Source organism: Orbicella franksi, chromosome 12 (genome assembly GCF_964199315.1).
Source record: "Orbicella franksi chromosome 12, jaOrbFran1.1, whole genome shotgun sequence".
NCBI lineage: Eukaryota > Metazoa > Cnidaria > Anthozoa > Scleractinia > Merulinidae > Orbicella > Orbicella franksi.
Window position 1 is genome coordinate 5352561 of NC_138156.1, and position 23389 is coordinate 5375949.

At 40.5% G+C, this 23389-nt stretch overlaps 4 protein-coding genes across 5 annotated transcripts; all 4 read left to right on the top strand.

The window, feature by feature from the left end:
- The first annotated feature begins 1605 nt into the window (after nt 1-1605).
- On the top strand, nt 1606-23026 carry LOC145462829 (uncharacterized). Of its 2 annotated transcripts, XM_081446452.1 has the most exons (10): nt 1606-2098; nt 4020-4141; nt 4996-5433; nt 16584-16610; nt 17213-17373; nt 18375-18594; nt 18940-19052; nt 19643-19701; nt 20036-20223; nt 20748-23026. In XM_081446452.1, exons 2-10 carry the CDS (start codon nt 4033-4035, stop codon nt 22124-22126), a joined length of 2694 nt encoding a protein of 897 aa, XP_081302578.1. In that variant the 5' UTR covers nt 1606-2098; nt 4020-4032; the 3' UTR covers nt 22127-23026. The 2 variants fall into 2 exon arrangements, with proteins under 2 accessions (XP_081302578.1, XP_081302577.1); XM_081446451.1 differs by lacking the exon at nt 1606-2098 and having other exon boundaries at nt 3889-4141.
- Nucleotides 7816-10534, top strand: LOC145462831 (uncharacterized). The gene has a single exon (XM_081446455.1). It carries the CDS (start codon nt 8284-8286, stop codon nt 9016-9018), a length of 735 nt encoding a protein of 244 aa, XP_081302581.1. The 5' UTR covers nt 7816-8283; the 3' UTR covers nt 9019-10534.
- LOC145462830 (uncharacterized) lies at nt 10609-14459 on the top strand. The gene has a single exon (XM_081446453.1). The coding sequence runs from the start codon at nt 12637-12639 to the stop codon at nt 13369-13371; it is 735 nt and encodes a 244-aa protein (XP_081302579.1). The 5' UTR covers nt 10609-12636; the 3' UTR covers nt 13372-14459.
- LOC145462832 (uncharacterized) lies at nt 14492-16534 on the top strand. Its single transcript, XM_081446456.1, has one exon. The coding sequence runs from the start codon at nt 14634-14636 to the stop codon at nt 15360-15362; it is 729 nt and encodes a 242-aa protein (XP_081302582.1). The 5' UTR covers nt 14492-14633; the 3' UTR covers nt 15363-16534.
- Nucleotides 23027-23389: the final 363 nt, after the last annotated feature.

Genomic DNA, 23389 nt, shown 5'->3' on the forward strand with positions numbered 1-23389 from the left:
CCACATAAGGAAAAAATGAAGTGAACAACGCAAAAGACACTGATATGGAGTAAATCGAAAAAAAAAATATTTGCACGACCTGGCCCTGAAGAAAGAACATATTGCTTTGATAATTGCTCAATACCTCTCAAAAATATCATGGTCCCTTATGATACCCGCTCAGCTAGAGTAAACCGTGATTGCTAAAAATCCTTTAGAAATGCTGTTAAAACAATTTAACACTGACTGCACCCAAAATTGTCAGTTAATCAGTTTTAACATCTTTCCGCTTCACCTTGCTAACCTTTAGGTGATTAATAATGACATAGGAAACTAGCAAACAAGTTCATTTGTTATGGTCATGTTTTCCTATCGGGAGTGTGACTTGGAAAAGTGGCAAATGAGCCAACATTTAACTGATAAAACCGTGCGTCAGTAGTCTTGGCCTCATACGCAGCGTTTTGTTGACAGTCGACGACATCTATTGCTACCATTCCACACCCTCGCATTTCCGAAATCTCGAGATTATTGGACATTTTCCAACTTGACCTAGACTACAGTAATGGTTCAATTTTTTTTAGCGCCCTCCTTGTAATAAGTGCTCTCTTTACCGATCTGTCTTTGGCCGGCATCTTCATATGCCCCCCTATTCCAATACGCGCTTCCTTCCATTCCAATACGTCCCCAGTGCGAAAGTTTGAAATAATGAATCAAATGATGTTATGGCTGTAAGAGACGTCATTGTTACCCTTTACGTCATTTAACTACTTATCAAATTGAAATAAATTAAAATTGTCCGAAAAGGACCAGCACCCCGTTCCTAATAAGTGCCCTTCTGTGATAAGTGCTCCCTCTTGAGCTTCAAAAACTAGCCCTGGATGCTAAATTGAATCATTACAGCTTTTCGAATGGAAAGTGACTGTGCCTATAGAACTGCAGTTCACCATCACGACGGCTTACTTAAACTGACAATTTTTCTAAGTATACCTTTCTAATTTTCACACTCTCTTATACACACTACGAAGCTCTATCAAGGGTACTTCTAACTCACTCATTTCCCCCTCAATACTGATGTCGGGTAAAATCGCCAGAAAGTTTACTAAACGTTTGTTTTTTTAACTGTGAGAGGAAGCTAAAAACTGTTCTAAGACCGCATCTTAGAACTCTATAACAGCGAGTCACTGTGAACGACGCATGATGAGGGCGAACAGGCCTGAAAAACAAGGCACATAATAAGGTGTTACGAATAATGACCTCAGGAGATACAGAACTAAATTCTCCTAAGATCTTATACCAAGAATAGTATAGTGAAGTTAGGAGAATTTCGAGGAATATGTCCTGTTCCCTCGACTCTCATGAATTTTGTTTGGGATTATTAGACAAATGATTGAAACTCTTCTAGCTAGGCCACTTTATGCGATGAACAAAATATATCGTGAAATTAAATCGAAGGAAACCCGAATATACTTGGTCGCAGTAAAACAAAATACACCCTAAATATCTTGGTATTAGCTGAAGAGCTTTACCAACGAGTTCGACGCCGACGACGACGCTTGTGTAAAGTGGATTTGCATTTTACCTTGTCGAATGTCGCAACCGTGTAGGCCTAACGATCTAAAAGCTTGCTCAGGCTAAATTTGAAGTGACAGCGTTCAATTCAAAGAAAGAGCCGTTGCGGTTCACGTTCTCCAAAATAAGCAGAACTCAGGTCATTTCACGTTGCTATTTAGCAGGGTAGAAATGTTCCAAGATTCAAAACGCACGTGCAGAACCATTTTTCTGCTTATCAAACCATTTGTTTGGTGACGGCTTTCTCTTTGGCGTCGCCGTTGTGATTTGTTTTTAAAAACTCCCTATCGCCCCCACGGAAACCTTCTACTGTTCTGAGTGTCAAAACAGTACGCTACGTTTTCCGGTAGCTGAATATCTGTCGAGTGAATCATTGGGGCCAACTGGCAGGTTCCAGGCCAGCCAATTATATCTCGTATTGTCTGATCGACGTTCCGTGTTCTATACTCATAATTTATTCAATAGTTAAAAGACTTTCTGGTTTGCGAGTTTTGTCTGCGGGTCGTTAAGAAGTTTTGTTTGACGGAAAGAAGAAACCTGAGTGGCGGAGGTATGTCTTATTAAGAAAACAAGTTTGATAAGGTAGATTATTTCATTGAGATACATCATTACTTACATTGCGTCATGAAGCGATCACTGAATATTGGCGTGAGATCAGGGCTTTATTGGCGGAACTCAGTGGGAAGAGATTGTCCTCTATTGCCACTCGTAGTCTCGGTCAAGAGTGAGATTATAATTGGTATCGATAAAATATGTGTGCCAAGGATTGGGGTTAGAAGGCAGTCGAGATAAGAGAGTTTAGCTATCAGCTTAAAGCAACGATAAAATCGAAGAGGCAAATTTTTCTTGCGGTCGAAAGGTAGAAATACCTGCTTTTGGTAGCTGGTAACTGACATGCGGGTTTGTAAGGCTCAATTTAAGAGTACCCGGCGATGAGGGCCGATTTGAAACTTGTAATTGGAGGGGAAAGCATGGGCGGATCTCTATACAAGCAAATACGTTTATGGGAAGCTGCTTTCACCGAACTCCAAGTGGAAACGGAGCAGCATTGATACCTTGAGCTATAGTCTACTTTTTCTGGCAGCTAATTATTATTAATAATCAACTGTCAGACAAACAGTGTTTTGGTTTTATTTTTTTAGCCCAAACAACCAATGAGTCGCATGTTAGATAATCGAAACTGCTGGAAATGACGCGTAAAAACTCAGAGCACTATCTTCGAGCTGTTTAACTTTACTGTGCTTCGTTTATATCAGTGAAGACAAAACTGAAGAAAAAACAAACAAACAAAAAACTGCTAAGCCACCAGCCGGCATTGATATGCTCTTAATGATTTATTAGGTACACTCACACTCGATCTTTAAAAGTGTGAGGGTGTCCAATGGCAAACCCCTTGAATTCGTAACGTATAGACTGAACTTATATTCAGAGTTTTCTGCAGAAGACACTAAGCTGATGAGACATACATTTTACTGATTTGATTAATCATCCTTCCCGACCACTCTCCTCTTAACGTGATAATAAACAAATTTGTCATAGATATTGTCATAAGATATGACAAATTAGCGAAGTTGACCGCGAAGTTGGATTTAATCCCTGCTGAGCTGAAGGAAATAAATATGTGCAGTTGTTCTAATTTGCGAAATTTGCTTGAAGTTTTAAAGTAAACAAGGAAAGCCTTGATAACTGGTTACCGTTTAGGTGTAGTATACAAAATATGGCAAATAGCTTTGTCCTGAATACTGAACGTCTATGGTAATTTTACTTTAGGCCCTACCCGACCCCGTAATAGAAAGAAATGGAAGTCCCCATATGATGACAATACTGCCGAAACAGCTACACATTAGAAAAACGATTTTTTTTTTCATTTAAAATAGACCTTTCTTTCAATCCACTTGAGTACGTACAAACAATAGCACAAGAGCGAGGCCAGGTTGGGGTCGACATTTTCATACATTTGCTCTATTTTTGTCCACCCTGACCTCGACTTGGCGCCATTGTTTGTTGGAATGCGGGAAAGGTCTGTTGTCTTTATTCTAAACGATTCTCAGTTTGTTATACAGCGTGTCTGTAAGCCTTTAGACGAGCAAATTACAACTAATGAGTAAAACTAACTGCGATACAACGTAAAGAATTGTTAAAGACTATCAGAATATTGAATACCTTTAATGGTTTTCAAAAAACGTAATTTGCAATGAAACTTCTCTCGGTACGAAATCGACGATCAGTTATTAATATAGGAAATTCAAACATTTGGCTGAACGAAATCAGAGCAGGATTGTTTTTGTGAATCGAACAAAGCGTCTAGAGATGAGTAACTTGTAATCCAGTTATGGTTAACCTTTTGTCTTGTGCTCCTGTTCTGTCGTTGACGAGAAAATTAGACAACGAGCCCAACCATGCAAAATTTGACAGTTATTGTGAAAAATAATGAACACATTAATTATGATTGTTATTCTTATTTTCTACAGGAGCTCGTCCAGCATGTTCCTCCAAACGTGTTTGGGAACTTTGCTCGTATTTCTCACAACAGTCGAGGCTGCACCTAAACCCACTCCCACTGGGCAAGTCTCTCCTACCAGTTCTTCTCCAGGTAATTGAGCCAAGCTGATGAAGCTGTTTTTGATCGGTTTGATAACGATGGTTTTGTGACACTCACATTGCTATGCGAAAGCAGCAAAATAGTTGGAAAATCTATGGCTGGGCATTAAATTCCCAGGGGAAGGAGCAAGTTTGCTGGAGCCCTGCCGCTCAACTATGCAAATCCTCTATGCAAATTTTCAGATCAAACCAAATCATTTCAGACCTAGGTGCCCATAAAACCATACCAGAACTGTGCCTATTTTCCTGCCAAAATTTGTAGAATACTAAACGGTGCAGACGCAAAAATTCCCTTCGGGACGGCACATACCTATGTAGTGTATATAGTGAAGTACCTATAGCCCCGGAGCCCAAATTCTCTCCACGTTAGAGCATAAATTATTCACGTCCCATAGCCAAAAATGGGGAATATCCAAAGATATATAAAGCCTTATCTCCTAGCTTTTTAATTTGTTTTATGTGTACATATGTATTGGTTTAATCAAATTAAGTAGTAAGGGCTCACCCTTGCAATGAAATGTAAGATGACGGCCAATTAACTATTGCAGCGTCATATTCAAGTTGGAAGATTGGGAAAAAATAATCTTTATGAGTAAAGATTCACCCAAGGATGATGAAAATGAAAACTGACAAAAGAAGACTGCTTGTGTAAAATATTTAAAAGTTAGTAAACAAGCCTGGACTTTAGTTCTTAGATATTATCTGTTCTCTCGAAAAACCGTTTATTTTTAGGACAGGTAATTACCTCGAACAAATACCTGTACATATCTCGTCCTCAACAAAAAGATGATAACTTGTCTGTTAGTTATAAGAACTAACCAACAATCTGCGCACTTTCCTCCACAGACTCTCAAGTTGAGTTGTTTTTGGAGAAGGAACTGCAAAAGATTAACAAATACCGTCTGATGCACGCCGCTACCCCTCTGCAGCTGTCACTTGACCTGACCAATAAAGCAGAGTTATGGGCCACGCAGCTGGCCAATGAAGACAAAGAAAAAATTGACGTCAACTCCAAATATGGCCAAAACATTTTTTCGACCAAGGAAACCAATGACGCTGTTACTAAAAGTGTACAGTCGTGGTATAATGCAATCAGATTTTACGATTTTCACAGCGCGAAGGGATCGCTCAAGTCCGCTTATTTCACGCAGTTGGTATGGGCTGGGTCAAAGGAAATTGGAGTTGGAAAGGCGAAAAGTGCAAGCGGGAAAACCTACATCGTGGCCTTGTTTGATCCCCCTGGTAATAATGGAAACTATCTGCGCAATGTGCTTCCCGTTACAGGTAGGGAAAGCTGTGGCACTAAAATGAAAATAAGTTTAAATCTAATAGCGATGTTTAATATAGCAAAATAAGCTAAAAAGAGTCTTGAGCCTTTTAAACCTTGCAATGCTTAGTTCTTGTCGCTGTCTTATTGGTGGAGTAATGTCCTGGAAATGATTTGTTGTCCTACAGAAGTAATATACAATATACCATGGCAATCTACCATGACTTTCGCCTGGCTACGTAACATGTGTTAAACACAAGATTTCGAACACTCCTGTTCTGCAGCGTTAGAATTAATTAAGGAGACGAAATCGCAAAACTGTTGGATTCGATTTGCAAAAGTCGAATCATTTCATGCATTCTCTCTGTGTTTCTCACTCGTGGCCATCTTTTATAGCCCTTATTCTACATTTTACTTATTATAGCAAAGGAATTTAACCCAGAGCGTTCATTAATTATTAGGAAGCAGAAGCTTAGGTAAGGACTCTAGATGGTAAAAATGCTTCAGCCATAACTGTGCTTCACTCGCCCATTTTTTTTGTACATAACATAACATAACATAAAAACTTTATTAACGTGTCTTTATGTCTAGCTGATGGGAAAAAAAAAACCTGTCCTAACCAAAAGGCGGCGAGGAGACCTTCAAAAAACCTCCAGGCTTATAGCGGAGGCCACCTAAGTTGTTAATGTTAAGTAAATAGTAAATTTTGCTTGCGCGAAACTCCGAGAATCACGCCACAGCTGAATAAGAATTTTCACAGCGAGAAAGCACACTTTTGTCTAAACAGAGTTTTGTGTCTAACAAACGTATGAAAAGCGACTGTTAAGTTGTGCGGCTCTTTCCGAGGACAAGGGCGCTTCCTCACTTTTCCTAAACTACGACGTGAGGGTAAGCAGCGTTTTCCTTCTGACTCAAAGTCGGCAAAATTTCACCATTTACGTCCTTAAACAAGGACGGAGATATTTTGCTGAAAATTTTGTGTACAACTATTGTCAGAAGTAAAGTTGCTGTAGGTAATTCCCCCAGGTAAACGGATAAGTGTGTTAGACGTGGCAAGTTTTGACACCCAATAGCATATGATTCTTGTGTTACACCAGAATAAAAATTACTCAGACGAACTGACAGAATAGAGGTCAGTAGCATCGGATAGCCATAACTATGAAGGTCATCTGTGCAATACTTCTAACTGAACGGGTACTAAATCAATCGCCAAGGCTTTGCGGTACCTTGGATATACGGTGCTTGACTGGAAGGGTAAGCTTGCAACTTTGATGATCAGTGGTTCGATGCTGAATAGAGGTCGGAAAGAATTGATTATCAGTGGTTCGATACAATGAATGAGTTGCCAGTAATCGGATACCCGTGTTCGCGAAAAGAACTCTGGGATCGTCAGGGGGCAAACATTGCAAGTCGCTAGAAGGAAATGTATGGCGAAAAGTTGTTTCGACGCCCAAAAACATGGTTTTGGAGAGAGATCAACGCTTTTTCGCCGTTCTTTTATCGCAAATTGATTTTGGCAATTTTGATACATGGAAAATGTAAGTTTTTGTTTGAATAACCGTGAAATAAGTGAAACAATTTACCGATAAACTCCCTTTTGCTTGCGTGAGGTTTATTGTGAAATACATTGAAGAGAATATTGAAAATTTCAATACACGCCTGATCTCGAGAGGCTACCCGGAGCAAATGGTAGAAAAGACCCTCCGAGAAGTTAAATATTAGGACAGAAAAGAAGCTCTAAAACAGAAATCGAAAATTGCAGAATGAACTACTACCCTTTGTGTCGGGCTATTTCACTCAACCGTCAATACCAAGCTTTGGAAAGCATAATCACGCACAAATGGCACTTTCAAATACAAATACTTAGAGATATATTCTAGGAGCTACCCTTGATCTGTTATAGAATGGAAAATCACTGAAATACCTGCTTGTAAAAGCAAAACAAAGGCTTTGAGCAACACAGTAGCCACACAGCATGAGTCGCGCGGACTCATTTGTCATTAAATCAACCCCTGACAGTACAATGATCGCCACCGGGCTTATTTCCAGTATTATTTGTACGACTGAGCTTTCAAATAAGCCAAAAGTAGCCTGTACACAACTTAAAAGGCTTTACTGGGTTATTCCTCCGTCTCGATTCATACCTAATTAATTTTGTAATATTTTCAGACCATTACGCGATGTAAATTTCACAATAAACCTCACGCAAACAACGGAGGTTATCGGTAGATTTTGTCACATATTTCACGGTTATTCAAAGAAAAACTTACATATTCCACATATTAACATTGCCCAAATCCATTTGCGATAAAAACGACGGCGAAAAAGCGTTGATCCCTTTCAAAAATCGTTTTCTTTACCTCGAAACAACTTTTCGCCATACACTTCGTTTCAGCGACTAGCAATGTTTGCCCCCTGACGATCCCAGAGTTCTTCGCGCAAACACGGGTATCCGATTACTGGCAACTTATTCATTGTAAAATTCATAGCTCAAGATCGAGATCAAAGAAGCTCTACGCATCGGGAGGGAAAACCGTTCTCTCAATCATCAAATCAAACATGTTAATCTAAACTTGTTATTGTGATTCTCACGCTTTTCTTTACTGTAAAATTTTTTTGAGCTCTCCTTCCCCCTTTTGTACTCATTAACATTTTCGAGTATGCTTGGAGTATGCTCTATGCACATATTGCAACGGACCGATGAAGGATTGGACATGGATTGGCTTGAGGGCGTTAGACGAGCTCGTGACAAGAATCAAATGTCACACGCAATATCACAACATTCTGGTTGCACCTGAACAAAATAACTCACACGGACGGACAGAATAGAGGTAAGGAGCATTAAACTTCTGAACTGGGCCGTAACTATGAAGATCATCTGTGCAGGAATTATGAAAACCGGTACTAAATCGATGGCCAAAGCCTTGCGGCACCTTGGCTTTAAAGTGTTCGACTGGGAAGAGCAAACTTTGGACTTTGTGGATCACTGGCTCGACGTTTTTCAAAATGGCGCCACGCTAGATGCAAAGCGAGTTTACCATAACGCCGATGCATTCGTGGATTTCCCTGGATACTTCTTCGTTGAGGAAATACTGGAAGCTTTTCCTGACTGTAAAGTGATTCTGATGGTAAGAGAGGAAGATTCGTGGGTAGAAAGTCTTTCTTATCATTTTGAATCATTGTATGCTGCAAGGTCCAAGGTTGCCATGTTGTTATCCCCCACCGCAAAGAAGGTGTCTTATGTAGTCAAGTCCTTCCTTAATGCCGCCATTGGATCTTCCTACTCCAAGTACAAGTCCACCTGTGTTTTCAGAAAGCGATATCGTATCCACAACGACCGAGTAAAGTCCATTGTTCCCGCTGACAAACTGTTAGTGTACAACGTAAAAGAAGGATGGAAGCCATTGTGTGATTTCTTGGAGTGTGAAGTCCCAACTGTTGCCTTTCCACATGAAAATATCAAAGCTGAGATTATTGGCACACTTCCCGAGACTAGATATGGCCAGCAGGTGAAAAGGGAGGTGCAGAGAGGTTTTTTTGCAATCGGTTCAGTTCTTGTAATAATTGTAGCAACAGTTTTGGCCATCTGCTTAAATCAGTGACACTGGTCTAAGGGTAAATTCAAACACTGACTGGTAGGGTACTTGAAGGGCGAACATTTTACGTAAATATCTTTGTTTCTAGTTTCCTTTTTGATCCAATGTAGAACATATCACATATATTGCTACTATATCTAAATCATTTGATAATTCAATTCAATTGCTTTCATTGGCTTAGCCATCGTGGTATATTTAACAATTATTCCATGAGCGCGCGTTGGCTATAACCAATATCATATCCAACAAGCGCGAATGGAATAATTGTTAATTATACCATGCTCTACAAGTATGGTAAGCGGACGTGTAGTTTTTTCGAGGTTTTCTTAATTTTTTTTTGTTTTAGTTTCTATATTTTGGGGGCGATTTTAATAACACAATAATTCCACTCGCGCTTGTTGGATATAAGATGATTATAGCAAACTCGGCCCTACGCGCCTCGTTGGCAAGTTACCATCTCATATCCAACGCGCGTTAGTTAAGCAATTGTTAAAATTATATTGCTAGGGCTTGCCCACGTTTTTTGTCTTGTCAGCTAATAGTTGAAACTCAATATTGTGTAAAAATTTGAAGGGTACTGGATGAATAATGAATTTAATGATTCATATTTCCTGCGAAGTTATATATTTTAGGACTGAGAATTATAATTGCTGAGAGCAGGCCAATTTATCGTAGTGTCACGCAAATTAATGTTTAAGGATTGTTGTTGTTGTTTTTGTTTTAATTAATGCAGGCGCATTGATTTCGTAATTTTGTCCGTCATATAATAAATGAATAGCAGTACGAAAGCTTGCGTAGCAATGGATAAACACTTCTCGTGATATTAGAAAATTCCTTCAAATTGCAGCAAAGCAAAAGAGCAAATTAATCGAAAACAAATAGAACGAATGAGGATCGATTGCGCTGGGTAATCGAACGTCATCGAACACACAGTTTTGGGTGAGTTCTGTTTTTGGTACTCACCAAAATCTCGTTGTAATTTCTGGCGATAACTCAACTTTTAGTAATGATTTTTCCACCATGACAAGAAACGCAGGGACATTTTCTGTACGAAAGCCACTTTGATTAAAGTTATAGATCAGCATTCCACCTGCAAAACGTATTCAACGAAGTATACCAATGTTTTTTGAGGACTTTGTTAAGTTAACCACCCTCGCAGGGTTTTGGCTTGAAGCCCGAGGAGGTATTTATAGTACTCCTGCATATAAAGAAGTGATGAAATATTGGTAGTAAGGGTAGTAAGCGAATCAATCCGATTTGAAGAAAACTATGCGCGCACGGTGGTCCGGGTTAATTTTCCAGTGCGTTCGTAGGAGAGTATAGCGGAGTACCCCGTTGTGCAAATTAGTTAAATGAAAACATTCCCTGATCTCATGGAAAGCAAAAGTACCGAGCAGGTGGTAGTTTCCTTTAAAATTGCAAGTCTTTCACTTGTCCGCTTACGGGACCCTGGTGAAAGAGCACCTTTGTCACTCCTTCTCCTTTCAATCCCTTCTTGTCTTATCTTACACCCTGGCTCGTCCTCCGCAAAGATAAAAAAAAAAATTAAAAAAAAAATGAAATATTTTTTGAAACAGTGTCAGGGTTTTTTTTTTACACAAGCCCTAAACCCTAAAGTGAAAAAAAAAACTGTAGACCCTAACCCTAACCCTAACCCATAGGAAAATAATCAGTCAGCCAATCCGATTCCTTAATTGGCTCGTTACGTTGGGATGACTGCTCGGTATTTACAGACATATACCTTGAGCTAGAACGCAAATGTGATTTTCCATGGATCAGTGCAACAAAAGTGGCATGTTTTGACATCCAATAGCACACGATTCTTGTGTTACAGCTGAATAAAAATCACTCAGACAAACGGACAGAATAGAGGTCAGGAGCATTAAAATTAGGATAGCCGTAACTAAGCAGGTCATCTGTGCAGGACTTCTGAAAACGAGGACTAAATCAATCGCCAAAGCCTTACGGCACCTTGAATTTACGTTTTTTAAGAAGAAGACCAAGCAATTGACTTTGTAGATCACTGGGTCGATGCTTTAGAGCTAGAATGCAAATGTGTCTCTTCATGGTGGACGACTTCGAGACAAGACTATAATTTCCCTTGCGATTGCACAAGATTCTGGTCACACCTGATCAATAAAAAGTCACTCTGATGAACGCACAAATAGAGGAGCCATAAACTTCTGAAAGCCGTAACTATGAAGATCATCTGTGCAAGACTTATCAAAACGGGTACTAAATCAATCGCCAAAGCCTTGCGGCATCTTGGATTTACGGTGTTCGAAGCGCGATCATTGTACGTCTTTAAGCTTTGCTTCTAGTTTCTTTTTTGATCCAATGAAGAACACATTACATATATCATATTACGAGAAGTTATTCACATTTTGCTCTCTTGTCAGCGAATAGTGTAACCTCCTACGCAGACAATGTTAGTGCTCGTCAGGAAGATTGCTTGACGAACCCTAAGAGCGTCTGCAATCTGCACTCTCCTGTAATATTTGTTGTAACATTACTGGCACTCCGATGTTTCGTGTTTGGATCAGTAAATCAGGCGTCTTTGTAAAAGCAAATGGCTTATGCATTGATCTCTCCTGAGGGGCGATGAATTTGTCATGAATCAGTCTTCGTCTCTGGTTTTCTTCTTGAGCCAGTACAACAGTTATAACGCAATTATTTTGAAAACCAATTCACGATTTTATGAATTGATAATCTTGAACGCTCTTAGACTCTTGTAGCTTACAAAACTTCAAATGATAAATAAATCGTTTAAAATCATTTTTACCGTGTGGAGAGCATTTTTGTAAATACGTTTCCATTCGCTCCGATCAAGAAATCGTATGAAGGCGGATGCATTTCGTGATTTATGGGGGAGACTTTAGACAAATGCAAATTTGGCGTTGGCCATCTCCCGTTACTCTGCCCACAAAAACACTTGTCACTGGTTTCCAAAGTTGATATTCCTTTCATTCGTCCATCAATTACCTCACATTCTACCATAGTTGTTTTTTTCAAAATTGAGAACCAAAAGGCGGCAGAGTGAGTCTCTCAATCACCATTGGATGCTAGCAGAGTTGTGCAATACAGTGACGTACAGACATATCCATTAGCTTGCGTTAAAGTTCTCATTTATATTAATAAAAATAAAGCTCAATATCAAGATCAAAGAAGCTCTACACATCCGGAGGGAAAACTCTTCTCTCAATCATCAAATCAAACATGTTAATCTAAACTTGTTATTGTAATTCTCACGCTCTTCTTTACTGTAAAATTTTTTTCGGCTCTTCTTCCCGCTATTTTTACTCATTAGCATTTTCGAGCATGCTTGAAGTATGCTCTATGCACATATTGCAACGCACCGATGAAGGTAGATGCTTCTGCCGAGACATGTCTGTCAATTTTAAAATTGTCGTTATTTATTTGATATTAATGGTCATTAATTGTTATCTTCCTGCTACCTGACCTTTCGGTAAGAAGAATGATGGACGTCTGGGCACAAGGTCCATATCTATGGAAATGTAAATGAGCCCCTTAACGTTTTCGTGGATGGTTGCGGGACACCTTTCGTGACTGATCTAGATATAAACATCACAGCAGAGAAAGAACTCACTTTCTTTAGCCTTACTCATGAAGATTATTTGTGCAGGATATGCAAAAACCGGTACTAAGTCAATCGCCAAAGCCTTGCGGCACCTTGGGTTTACAGTGTTCGACTGGGAAGAGCAAATCCTTGACTTTGTAGATGACTGGGTTGATGTGTTTCAAAATGGCGCCAAGCCTGATGTTAAGCGACTTTACCAGAATGCTGATGTATGCGTTGATATGCCTGGAACCTTTTTCTACGAAGAAATTCTGGAAGCTTTTCCTGACTGTAAAGTGATTCTGAGCGAACGGGATGAAGATTCCTGGGTAGAAAGTCATGTAAATCAACTGGAATCGATCGCTGCGGCACGATATCGATACATGATTCGGTACTTGTTATCGCCAACAGCATGTAAAGTTAGGGGCGTCGTGAACTCCTACGGTAATGCTCTTTTTGGCTCTTGTAACCCCAAGTCCACCTATGTTTTCAGAAAGCGATATCGTATCCACAACCACCGTGTGAAGTCCATTGTTCCCGCTGATAAGTTGCTGGTGTACAACGTGAGGCAAGGATGGAAGCCATTGTGCGATTTCTTGGGTTGCGAGGTCCCCTCGATTGCCTTCCCACATGAAAATATCAAAGCTGGAATTACTTCCACCATTGGCATGACTAGATATGGCCAGCATATAAAATGGGAAATGCAGAGAGGTCTTTTGGCAATCGGCACAGTTATTGTAATAATTGTAGTGGCAATTTTGGCCATCTGTTTTCATGAGTAAACAAGCCAACTGGCAAGAGCAATAACTGTGGCGTCTTCACTGGTTTGTTCATCTCTGTTGATACATCGTAGTTTCTCATCACTCAGTATGTTCCAATACAAAATAATACGCCATTTACGAGAGTTTATTCAACCTCTTTTGTTTTGCAATTTCGTAAAAAGTTTACCCAATAAACTTGAAGCGTATATACCCGACTAATTAACAATAGCCCATGAGGCGAAGCCGAATGGGCTATTGAACTGTGGCCCTTGGGGGCGAAGGGTCTAATTGTTTTAGTATCACCCAACTAGTCGGACAGAAAAGACAGTAGTAAAGTTAGCAAATGCAAGTTGAGGAAATATTTATCTGGGAATAAAACGAAAGAAAGCATCACGCTCGATCGCGCCAATTTCGCTACTCGAGGACTATTACTAATAGACCTCTAGTAACGTAGCCAATTAAAATGCAGGATTTGCATTAGTCCACTAGTTGGGTGATACTAATCATTGTTTAAACTTTTAGTTATACTGTGTGTCCTTGACACCCCGTATACTTTAGGTCGCGTTCTTTATCAGAGAATTAAAAAGAATCAGAAAGAAAGAACGTTTTGGCCTGCAGGGATCGAGTTTTTGCCCAAATCGTGCATACATACGTATCACAATTACACGGATGATTGACGGAGCTGCCTTAGGGTCAAAGGAAGTTTGTTCAACACAGTCACGAAAATGTACAGAATCAATAAAGAACTTAATAGAGTGGTATTACTCTACATACTCTGAATACTAAATCTTTGATGCGTCTTGAGTCATAGGCAATCTTTATGCAGTCGTAGAAGTAGGGAGGATTTGATATGATCCACGGTCACCAGTCCTCACCACCGTCTCTTACTTGTGATTCCTATGCTCTCGAAGGGTTACTGCGTGCCGGCATACCGTAATAATGCAGCAACTCTCATTACTTTCGGAATTAGCAGCCTTTTGGACACGCTATTTTTGGGGGTTTTTACTATTGTAGTGTCGTTAGATTCGAAAGTTTACGATATACTTAACTTGCCAAGTATAGAATGACGTAATAGCACACAAACAAAAAACAAGAGACATAAGTCCTTCAGTCGACCGTAATATTTTGTATTTTGTACAAACACATGCAGATCACGTAATGCATAATGAAATGAAAATGTGATGTAGTAGATGTGCTCGTGACTTTATCAAGCTACATTTGAACAAGGATCAATTAATTGACATCACAACAGTCACAGCAGATCACTTTTTATAGCTTTACGCATGAAGATCATTTGTGCAGGATATGGAAAAACCGATACTAAGTCAATCGCCAAAGCCTTGCGGCACCTCGGGTTTACGGTGTTCGACTGGGAAGAGCAAACGTTTGACTTCCTAGATCACTGGGTTGATGTTTTTCAAACTGGCGCCAAACCTGATGTGAAGCGAGTTTACCAGAATGCTGATGTATGCGTGGATACGCCTGGAAATTTCTTCTTCGAAGAAATACTGGAAGCCTTTCCTGAGTGCAAAGTGATTTTGAGCGTAAGAGAGGAAGATTCGTGGATAGAAAGCTATGTGCGTCAATTGGAATTTATACATGCTATGCGATCCAACATTGTCTCCATGTTATCGCCAACCTCGAGGAAATTCGATTACGTTTTGGATTCGTTCCTTACTGCCGCCGGTGGATCTATTAACCCCAAGTCCACCTATGTTATAAGAAAGCGATATCGTATCCACAACCACCGTGTGAAGTCCATTGTTCCCTCTAACAAGCTGTTAGTGTACAACGTAAAACAAGGATGGAAGCCATTGTGTGATTTTTTGGAGTGCAAGGTCCCTACTATTGCCTTCCCACACGAAAATATCAAAGCTGAGATAACTAAGACGATTCCCTTTACCAGACTTGGCCAGAAGGTGAATTCGGAAGTGGAGAGATATCGTATTTTGTGTATCGCTTCACTTATAATTGTTATAGCAGCAATTCTGGCCATCTGTTTAAATCGCTGAAGCTGGCCTAGCTAAGGGTGGAAAGTATGACTACTCTATTGATACGCTTTAGTTTGTTTTGTGATCCCTGAATAGAATAGGAACACCGCAAACGCGAGTTTATTTGAACATCTTTTGCATTGTTAGTCCGTTAAAATTACTTAACCGTAGTTTGGTTATTTGCTTCGTTCAAGCGATGTTAACTGTTTTCGCCCTTTTTTAGTAGAAAATTATAACAAATCAGCAAGTTCGGGTCTTCAGGGAGCGGGTTTAGCGTGCTTAGGAGCTAATCGTGTGTATATAAACGTTACAATTTCGACGGTTGGTTCGCTCAAACTATCCTGGGATCCAAGAAATTCTGTTCCACTCAAATGCCTCAATGGCTTATTACAAAACAGTCACGAAAATCCAGTATCAAGGATCGATAAGGAACTTAAATTAAGGCGGTATTACTGTAATGCTGTTATTCAAATAAAGGAAAGGAAAAGCTTGAAATATTAACTTAATCGTTGACTGCGTCAAAGAAGGATTTGAATATTAGCCATTTGTGACTTGACCTTGACATCTGTTGCGTGCTGAAGCGCAACCTCGTTCCCAGGCTCTCTCTCTCCTCTGTTTCCCTTGTCATGTCGTTGGGAGAATACATTTCTTTTACGTATGACGTCTCATCAAAGTAAAAACAGATGGCTCTGATAAAGGTTACAAATAATATCACTAAAGATGGTTGCCCAGTCTTATTAGCCCATTAAAGTTATTTCGGGCAGCCATGTACTCTTTTTATTTCAACTTATTTTTGTTCATTTAATTTCTAGCTGAGTACAAATAAAGTTGTTATTGTCACGGTTGTTGTTATTGTTGTTGCTGTTGTTGTTGTTGTTGTTGTTGTTGTTGTTGTTGCTAAAGCACTGAATTTTCCAGCGGATGTAATTTTCTTGTTTTATTATTAGGTCCCGTGCAAAAACCGCGATTTGTTTAGAGTGCAATTGATGTGTTGTGTGACAGCGCCAGTTTCCAACGATTCACAACTTTGATAGAAAATATCCTGTGTCCAGAATTCTTCATTGTCTTTTTTTTTCAAGCAAAAATAACGGTCAAAGCTGCTGTAGTAAGATACCCTCTCTTCGCCATCTAGGTTCCCATCCATGAAAATTGTTCACTTTCGAGAAATGTCTATTGGCGCATATATGTAGTGAGCGGTCTTTTATTTTTGAATGTTTAACAATTTTTTCGTCTCTGTTTCAGGTAGTGGCGTTGGAAAAATAGGACCATGTAAGCTAAATTCCTCCTATTTCTTTGCATTGCATATTCAAACTTCTGTGGAACGATACGACTAGAAATTTCTCCCAATATTAAGAACTTGACGATATACAAGAAACCTCCCCTTAGAACAAACCCCCTGCCAGTGGAATGCAAACGTCCTGGCATAATAAAACTCAGTACAGATAACTAACGTCCCTGTAAAAACAATGCGAGGCAATGAACCTCCCCATATAAAACAAGGCGATGTAACGAATCTCCCGATATATATAGCAACACCCCTTCCTTCGATACAACGAGCCTCCTGACATATGGAACCCCCCGGCCTGTGTAACAAGCCCATTGACCTGCTCTTACCGAATAGCAAACTCGAAATTCGAAATTCGACAAATCAACCCCCTGGTGAGGAACCTTCCGATATAGGGAGCTTCCCCATGTAACCAAGGGGTCATAGAGGAATTCTTCTAGTGGAACAAATCACTCCTCCCAAAACAACCAACTACATGGTTGAAGTAAAAAAGGTCCCAATATAACAAACTAATTTCCGAATGTAACAAATTTTCTTCGTAACGAAGCCCAACATCCTACATAACACATTTCATGTATGTTCACAGCGAATTGCCCCAATGGATACCAACTGTACAACAATATATGCTACAAGTTCTTCCCGGGTCCAGTGAACTGGGTTCAAGCATCAGAGAAATGTGCCGCTCAATTTTCTACCTTAGCATCGATAAACAGTGAAGCTGAAGACTCCTTCATAAAGACTCTTCTAGTACGTTATTAATGTAGTCAGGAGCCCATGGATCATGGGTTCCTGGTGTAGACAGTACACTTTACTAGTTCAATCGTGCCTATTGAAGTCAAATGAATTTTTTTGAATCATCGGCGCATGTAACAAATGACAGTGAATAGCTCATGCAGAACGCCTAGTAAACAAATGTACGCATTGCGTACCTAGATTTTATCTTGCACGTGTTTCATTCAGCATTTCTACATTACAAATAGTTCTTATTGAGCCTTCGCTGTTGACTGAAACCCGGGATTCCAAAAAGGATCTGGAGCAAACGTGTAAATTCAATTTGGACTAGAGAAAGGTGCTAGCTGAAAAATTATTTTGTCCAGCTCGCGCGAATTATCATCGCTCCCCTCAACGCTGATTGCGCGTCGCGCATTGATGTTTTGGGAGAACAATAGCGCCTACCTTTTAGTTAATTGGTACAGTTCAAGCAATCATGATTCGTAAAGCTCAACATTGGATAATAAATCCACGTTTTAAATAATTTAAGAAATAGAAAGCGCCCCGCCGTGTTGCTAACAAGTTATTGAAACACAGTCAAATGGAAAATGTTTGCTATTCCTTTTAGAAAACACTGCTCAAAAAGGATCATATATATGTCAACAGCACCTGCTAGTTCTGTGTTTCTATCGGGTTTTAGTATAAATCTACTAGCGTTCTATTACGCATGCCGCTCTCTGATTGGCTACACTACTCACTATCTGTTCTGTGATAGACAGTGAGTAACTTAGCGGCGTGCGGGTGTTAGCAAAATGACGGCTCACTCTTCTTCGCGTTTTTGAAGTAACTATCTGTGAAGAGGATTTAGAATGAAGTTTTGAACCACTAGTAGATTTATACTAAAACAATAAGACTATTCGTTCTCAATTTCTATAACTATCACCTCATAGAAATCGAGAGCGAATAATCTAATTATTAAATAGAAGAAGAGCTTCGCACGCGCTTTCTAACAGGGTGTTTTCAAATTTCATGAACAGACCTCAGGTGGCGTTTCGGATGCCTGGATCGGTGTCAGTGATGTGAACAATCAAGGAATCATGGCATGGTTGGACGGCAGTGAACCAAACTTCATGAACTGGGATTACTACCAGAAGAATTTTCCTGGCAAGAAATGTGGCGTCATCTTCACCAACTTCAACTGGAAGTACAAACCATGCAATGGAGCAAGAGGGTTCGTCTGTAAGAAACCCCTCAGAGGTCAGTAGAACCTATTCCCTCCCTCTTGGAGTAAAAAGTCTTTTCTGAAGATGGCTGAGAGAATTCCCTTGACTCCTTGTAAGAGCGCACTAGCCAAGAGGCCGCCGCGATTCCCCTAAAAGGGTGTCGATCAATTCTTCAGTTGTCAATCGCATTAATCATTTTTTTTTTAAATTACTTCAAACGTTTCAAGTAATTACCATTGCGCTCGGGATAATTTACACTTTTGCAACCAGGGAGTATCCAAAAGATGACTAGCGTAGTTGAATTTTAGTGTAAAGTCTTTGTAAGCGCGAACACAAGAACCTGTTTGACACATACGCGACGATTGTTTTTAATTTTTAGGCATTACAGAATACTTGGTAATCCTTCGTTACGAGAATAAACTATGGACGGATAACCTTTATTACCCGGGAAGCACTAGGTACCAGGCTCTCAGCAGGCATATCCAAGAAGCGGTAAGCTCACAATAATCGCTTCAGTGTCTTCGCTTACCCTTTCATCTTTCATCAGGCGTACACGTGTTGCAACACGGAATAAAGTATCCTGAGAAATTTCAGTCGTATTCCGATTAAAATGCACTGATTCCTGCAGGTTATTGTAAAGTAACTTACTTTCTTTGAAGAAATGAGTCGCTTTCTTGCCGATGGCCCCAAAACGGGCTATCTGGTCTGAAAAGAGTTGTTTTTGAATCAAGATGCTAAGTTATAACATGTTAAGGTATAATTGTCTAGTAACATTATTTGCGGAAAAATTATTATATTTGATTGAAGAGATTGTAGAGCCATGTAAATTACCATTAACAGAGGAGGGAACCTTTACGTTCACACTTGTCTTCTGTTTGCGTGAGTCTTTTAGCCTGCCGCTGCGATATCAACATTCATTTTCTTTTTTAGATGAGGGTTGAGGAAATTGGTACATTGATCACAAAGGGGATGAGAGATTTAAAAAAAATCACCCATTAAATACAATGAGAAATGAATAGAGAAACTACAAGTTGACGTCTGTTAACGAAGCGGATCCATTCCGTTTTCTGTTTGATTGACAGTTTCTTGATGTGTTTGGCGACTACGATTGGTTTGAGCAAGTAACATTGGATCATTTCAGGTAAGTACAGATAAGCCAGTGCTTGTGGTAACTAAGGTTGTCACGCAACGAATTCCTTCCTAGCAAAATATGTTGATATCTGCTGTGGGTACTGTTTTGTCAAGTGACCAGTGCCCAGATTTTTTTTGGCTCTCCCAAGGCCCCCAGCCGTCTTCCAGTTTTTGTTACTATTATTTTTACATAATGTTAGATTCATTTGCCTCACTATTATGCCCAAAATAATGCCGTCATGATGTATAAAACCCTAATAAAAGCACACCCATCAGTGGTATATTCACTGCAAATGGTCCTTCGGTTGTGCAGGGCTTCACTTATTGATTATATTCCCCAACAGCAAGGGAGAAGGAGACAAAATATTGGCGTATATCAAGTTACGTTTCACCCCCGATGACGATTCTCCAGCTGACCCGATCCAGCTTCTGCGAAACTCCATTCAAGGAAATGACTCTCCTAAGAGGAGCTCCATCACTGGGACACTGCACGGGGAAAAGGTGCAGCTTGTTAACGCTACTATGATTGTTGGTAAGTGTTACGAAAACGTAAACGCTGACGTATAGATGAGTTAGAGTCTGAATTCAAGCAGAGTAATCACTGAATAGGACGAGAGTTTCAGGAGAGCCTGTGCGAGGAAACTCTCAAATTGTCTTTCCCCCGCGCGCACTCGTCCCCTCCCCCCAAGCGCGTACTCTAAACAGCTGGCATGCTCTCTGGAAATAACTGGTTGAGGTCAATCCGCTCTTGCTTACTTTGTTACCAGAAATGCCAAGAATATCACGAAATTCTTTCTCCTGGACTCTTAGCATCTTCTAAGACGGAGTCACACAGAAGCAAATGCCAAACCATCCTATCAAAAATTGAAAATTAAAAGGAGGTTGTAGTATGGGAATACAGACAAACCGTCGCATGATGCTTTGTCAACAGCCAGCCTAAATATCAGGAAAAAAGATGAGTGCATTTGCTGGCTAGCACAAAATTCAACTAAATGTAAAATAACAGTCCTACAAAGCTTTTCAGGACAAGTTTAATCAATAACTTTGTTTCTCCAGAGGAGCAGACTCCAGGCTCATGTCCAAGTTACTGCATGAGCTCGCAGTGCATGCCCACCGCGTGTAACCCATGGTGCTGTGATCCACTTGGTCAGCAGTTTTTCCAAAACTCTTTTGGCACACAGCAGCCACAAGTGCCATCGCAGCAGCAGCCTGGGTACAACTTGTTTGGTTCTGCTCAACCACAGTACAACCCACCCAATCAAGTGCCAGCTTATCCTCCACCAACAACGTATCAAGTCCCGCAACAAGCGCAGTTCCGACCTCAACAACAGCCGCAGTACCAAGTTCCTCCACGACCACAGCCTTATCAATTTCCAGTTCCACCTCCACCACAGCACTACCAGTACCCAATTCCACCGCGGCCACTCCAGTATCCGGGGTACCAGCCACAGCCTCCCCCACAACAGTTCCAAAACCCAGTTCTTCGACCACAGCCATACCCCTACACAGTCCCGGCGCAGCCTCAACAGTATCGGTACCAGGTTCCACCTCGACCACAAGCACTTTCATCTCAACAGTATCTAATTCTACCACGCCAGCCACAACCGTTCCACCAGGCACCGCAGCCCTACCAAGCCATCCCAAGACCGGTGTACCCTCAACCTTGGCCTGTTTACCCGCAGCCACAGCTGATGATTCAGCAGCCCATGCCACAGTTCTTCCAAATGAACCAAAATACAAAGGACAAGCAAAAGCTTCAGGGCTCCAAGGTAGAACCGGGTCAAGCCAAATCACCGGTACAGCTACAGGGCATGGTTTTCAGTTATCCGTACACAGTACCAGCGCCAGTGCCAGCACCAGTGCCTGCTTACATTCCACAGCAATATTATCAACCTACAGTGCAACATCCAAAACAAGCGGCGCACAGTAAAGAGAAGGGCAGCGAGTCACAGACGGAATCAGAGGGCGAGAAAAGCCACGAAAAGTCTCACGTAAAACCTTTGTCAGCGGCCGTTCCACAGCCGGGTTATCCCTTTACGGGATTCCCTCTGCAGCCGTACGTTCCTTCTTATCCTTACTCCATGCCCTCCGGTCAGACAGCATGGAGAGTAAAGATCTATCGACCAGTGTTAACCATTGCTCGTCCACCCCCTCCCCCCACTTTCACGCCAGGATATCCATTACTAAACATGCAGCAGCCTGGATACCAGCCCTACCCAATTCCCGCTCAGCCATACCGCCCACCACCACAACCCGCATCTCCAGGGCTTCTTCCTATAGGGCAAAGAAAAGAGTTGCAGCAAGTAAGCCCTCCGCCTCCGCCTTACCCTATGCAGCCACCTCTGCCAGTAACCCAGTATCGACCTCCGTATTCGTATTTTAATCGCTACCCCTTAGGTCAGGTCCCGCAAAGTGCTCCCTCGGATCGCAAATAATCACCGTTTCGTCTGCATGGCAATTGATCCAGAACAGTTTTGGATTCATGCACATGAGATCTTATTTATTTTTTCTGAAGAGACGACACTAAGTCAAGGTCTGTTCAAAATAATATTACGATGATATTCATCCATAGAAAGAACCTGCATGTTTTTTTCATGCTTTTTATGTTGAATGTTAGGGGTTCCAAATATTTTGCCAATGGGTAGCTCTTTATTTCGATATTATAAAATTCTTGTTGGATATTTGGATACACTAGATTTAAGCTGCAGTTTAATTTGAATAACCTTAGTAACATGTCTTGTTTCTTACATGATGAGTAATGAGAACGCCAGCCTGAGCAGCTACAGCAGGTGAAATGTGGGATTTAAGCAACTTGCCATTCCTAGTTTTTCCTTGCCTTTAATGTACATGGTTCCTTTCCTCTACAAGGGAATGTTGGCAAAGAGAACTCAAACAACTGTTAATCCCAATTCAAAAGCTGATCAGGGGCACTCGGTTTATTTACGCAGCTGGTTTGTAAATATAGCTTTGCGGTGTAGGGAAGGTGTTGTATATTTACTGATTAGCATAGCCCTCTAGCGATAACAAATCGAAACAAACGTTCCAAGTTAATGATAAACGTTAACGATGATTTACATACATCTATTAAACTAACTTCAACTAACTATAGAAAAGATGAGTTCGTTGTAAATAAGACAGCCGAATCTAGTTCAAAGTTGTGCAGTTTAGAGACTAATACGATTGGGTATCAATGTATGTATGTGACACAATGAAGATTTATGTTGCAAATGTTATCATAAAGACACCTTGCTTGTGTTTACTAAGAAAATAAAGGAACTAAAAAACCTTGTAGTTTTAAATTGAACATATGAAGGACAATTTCATCAATTTGAATCCAACGCAATCTGAACGAAGCTATCATGATGAACAGAAGTGAAAAGGCCATTAATTAACAGAACCTGACTACAAAGGTTTGCTAAGATGTTAACAGTGCAATTGGTCGAGCAACATATTGTTCAATCTTCTCGCACAAGTGCCGTGTGTCTGCGGGCATGCTCCCCGGAATAGTCCAAAAAGCTAGACTGTAAAATATGACATTTTTCGCATTTTTGGTGTGTGTGGAGGTAGGAAAGTCAACAGATACCCTAGATCCACCCCTCGTGCCTCTCATGATCGGTTGTTTGAGTTTTTCGAATTTATAATCCATCAAATATTATTATTTTGGCACGCGAAAATTATATGAATTAATTAAACTTAAA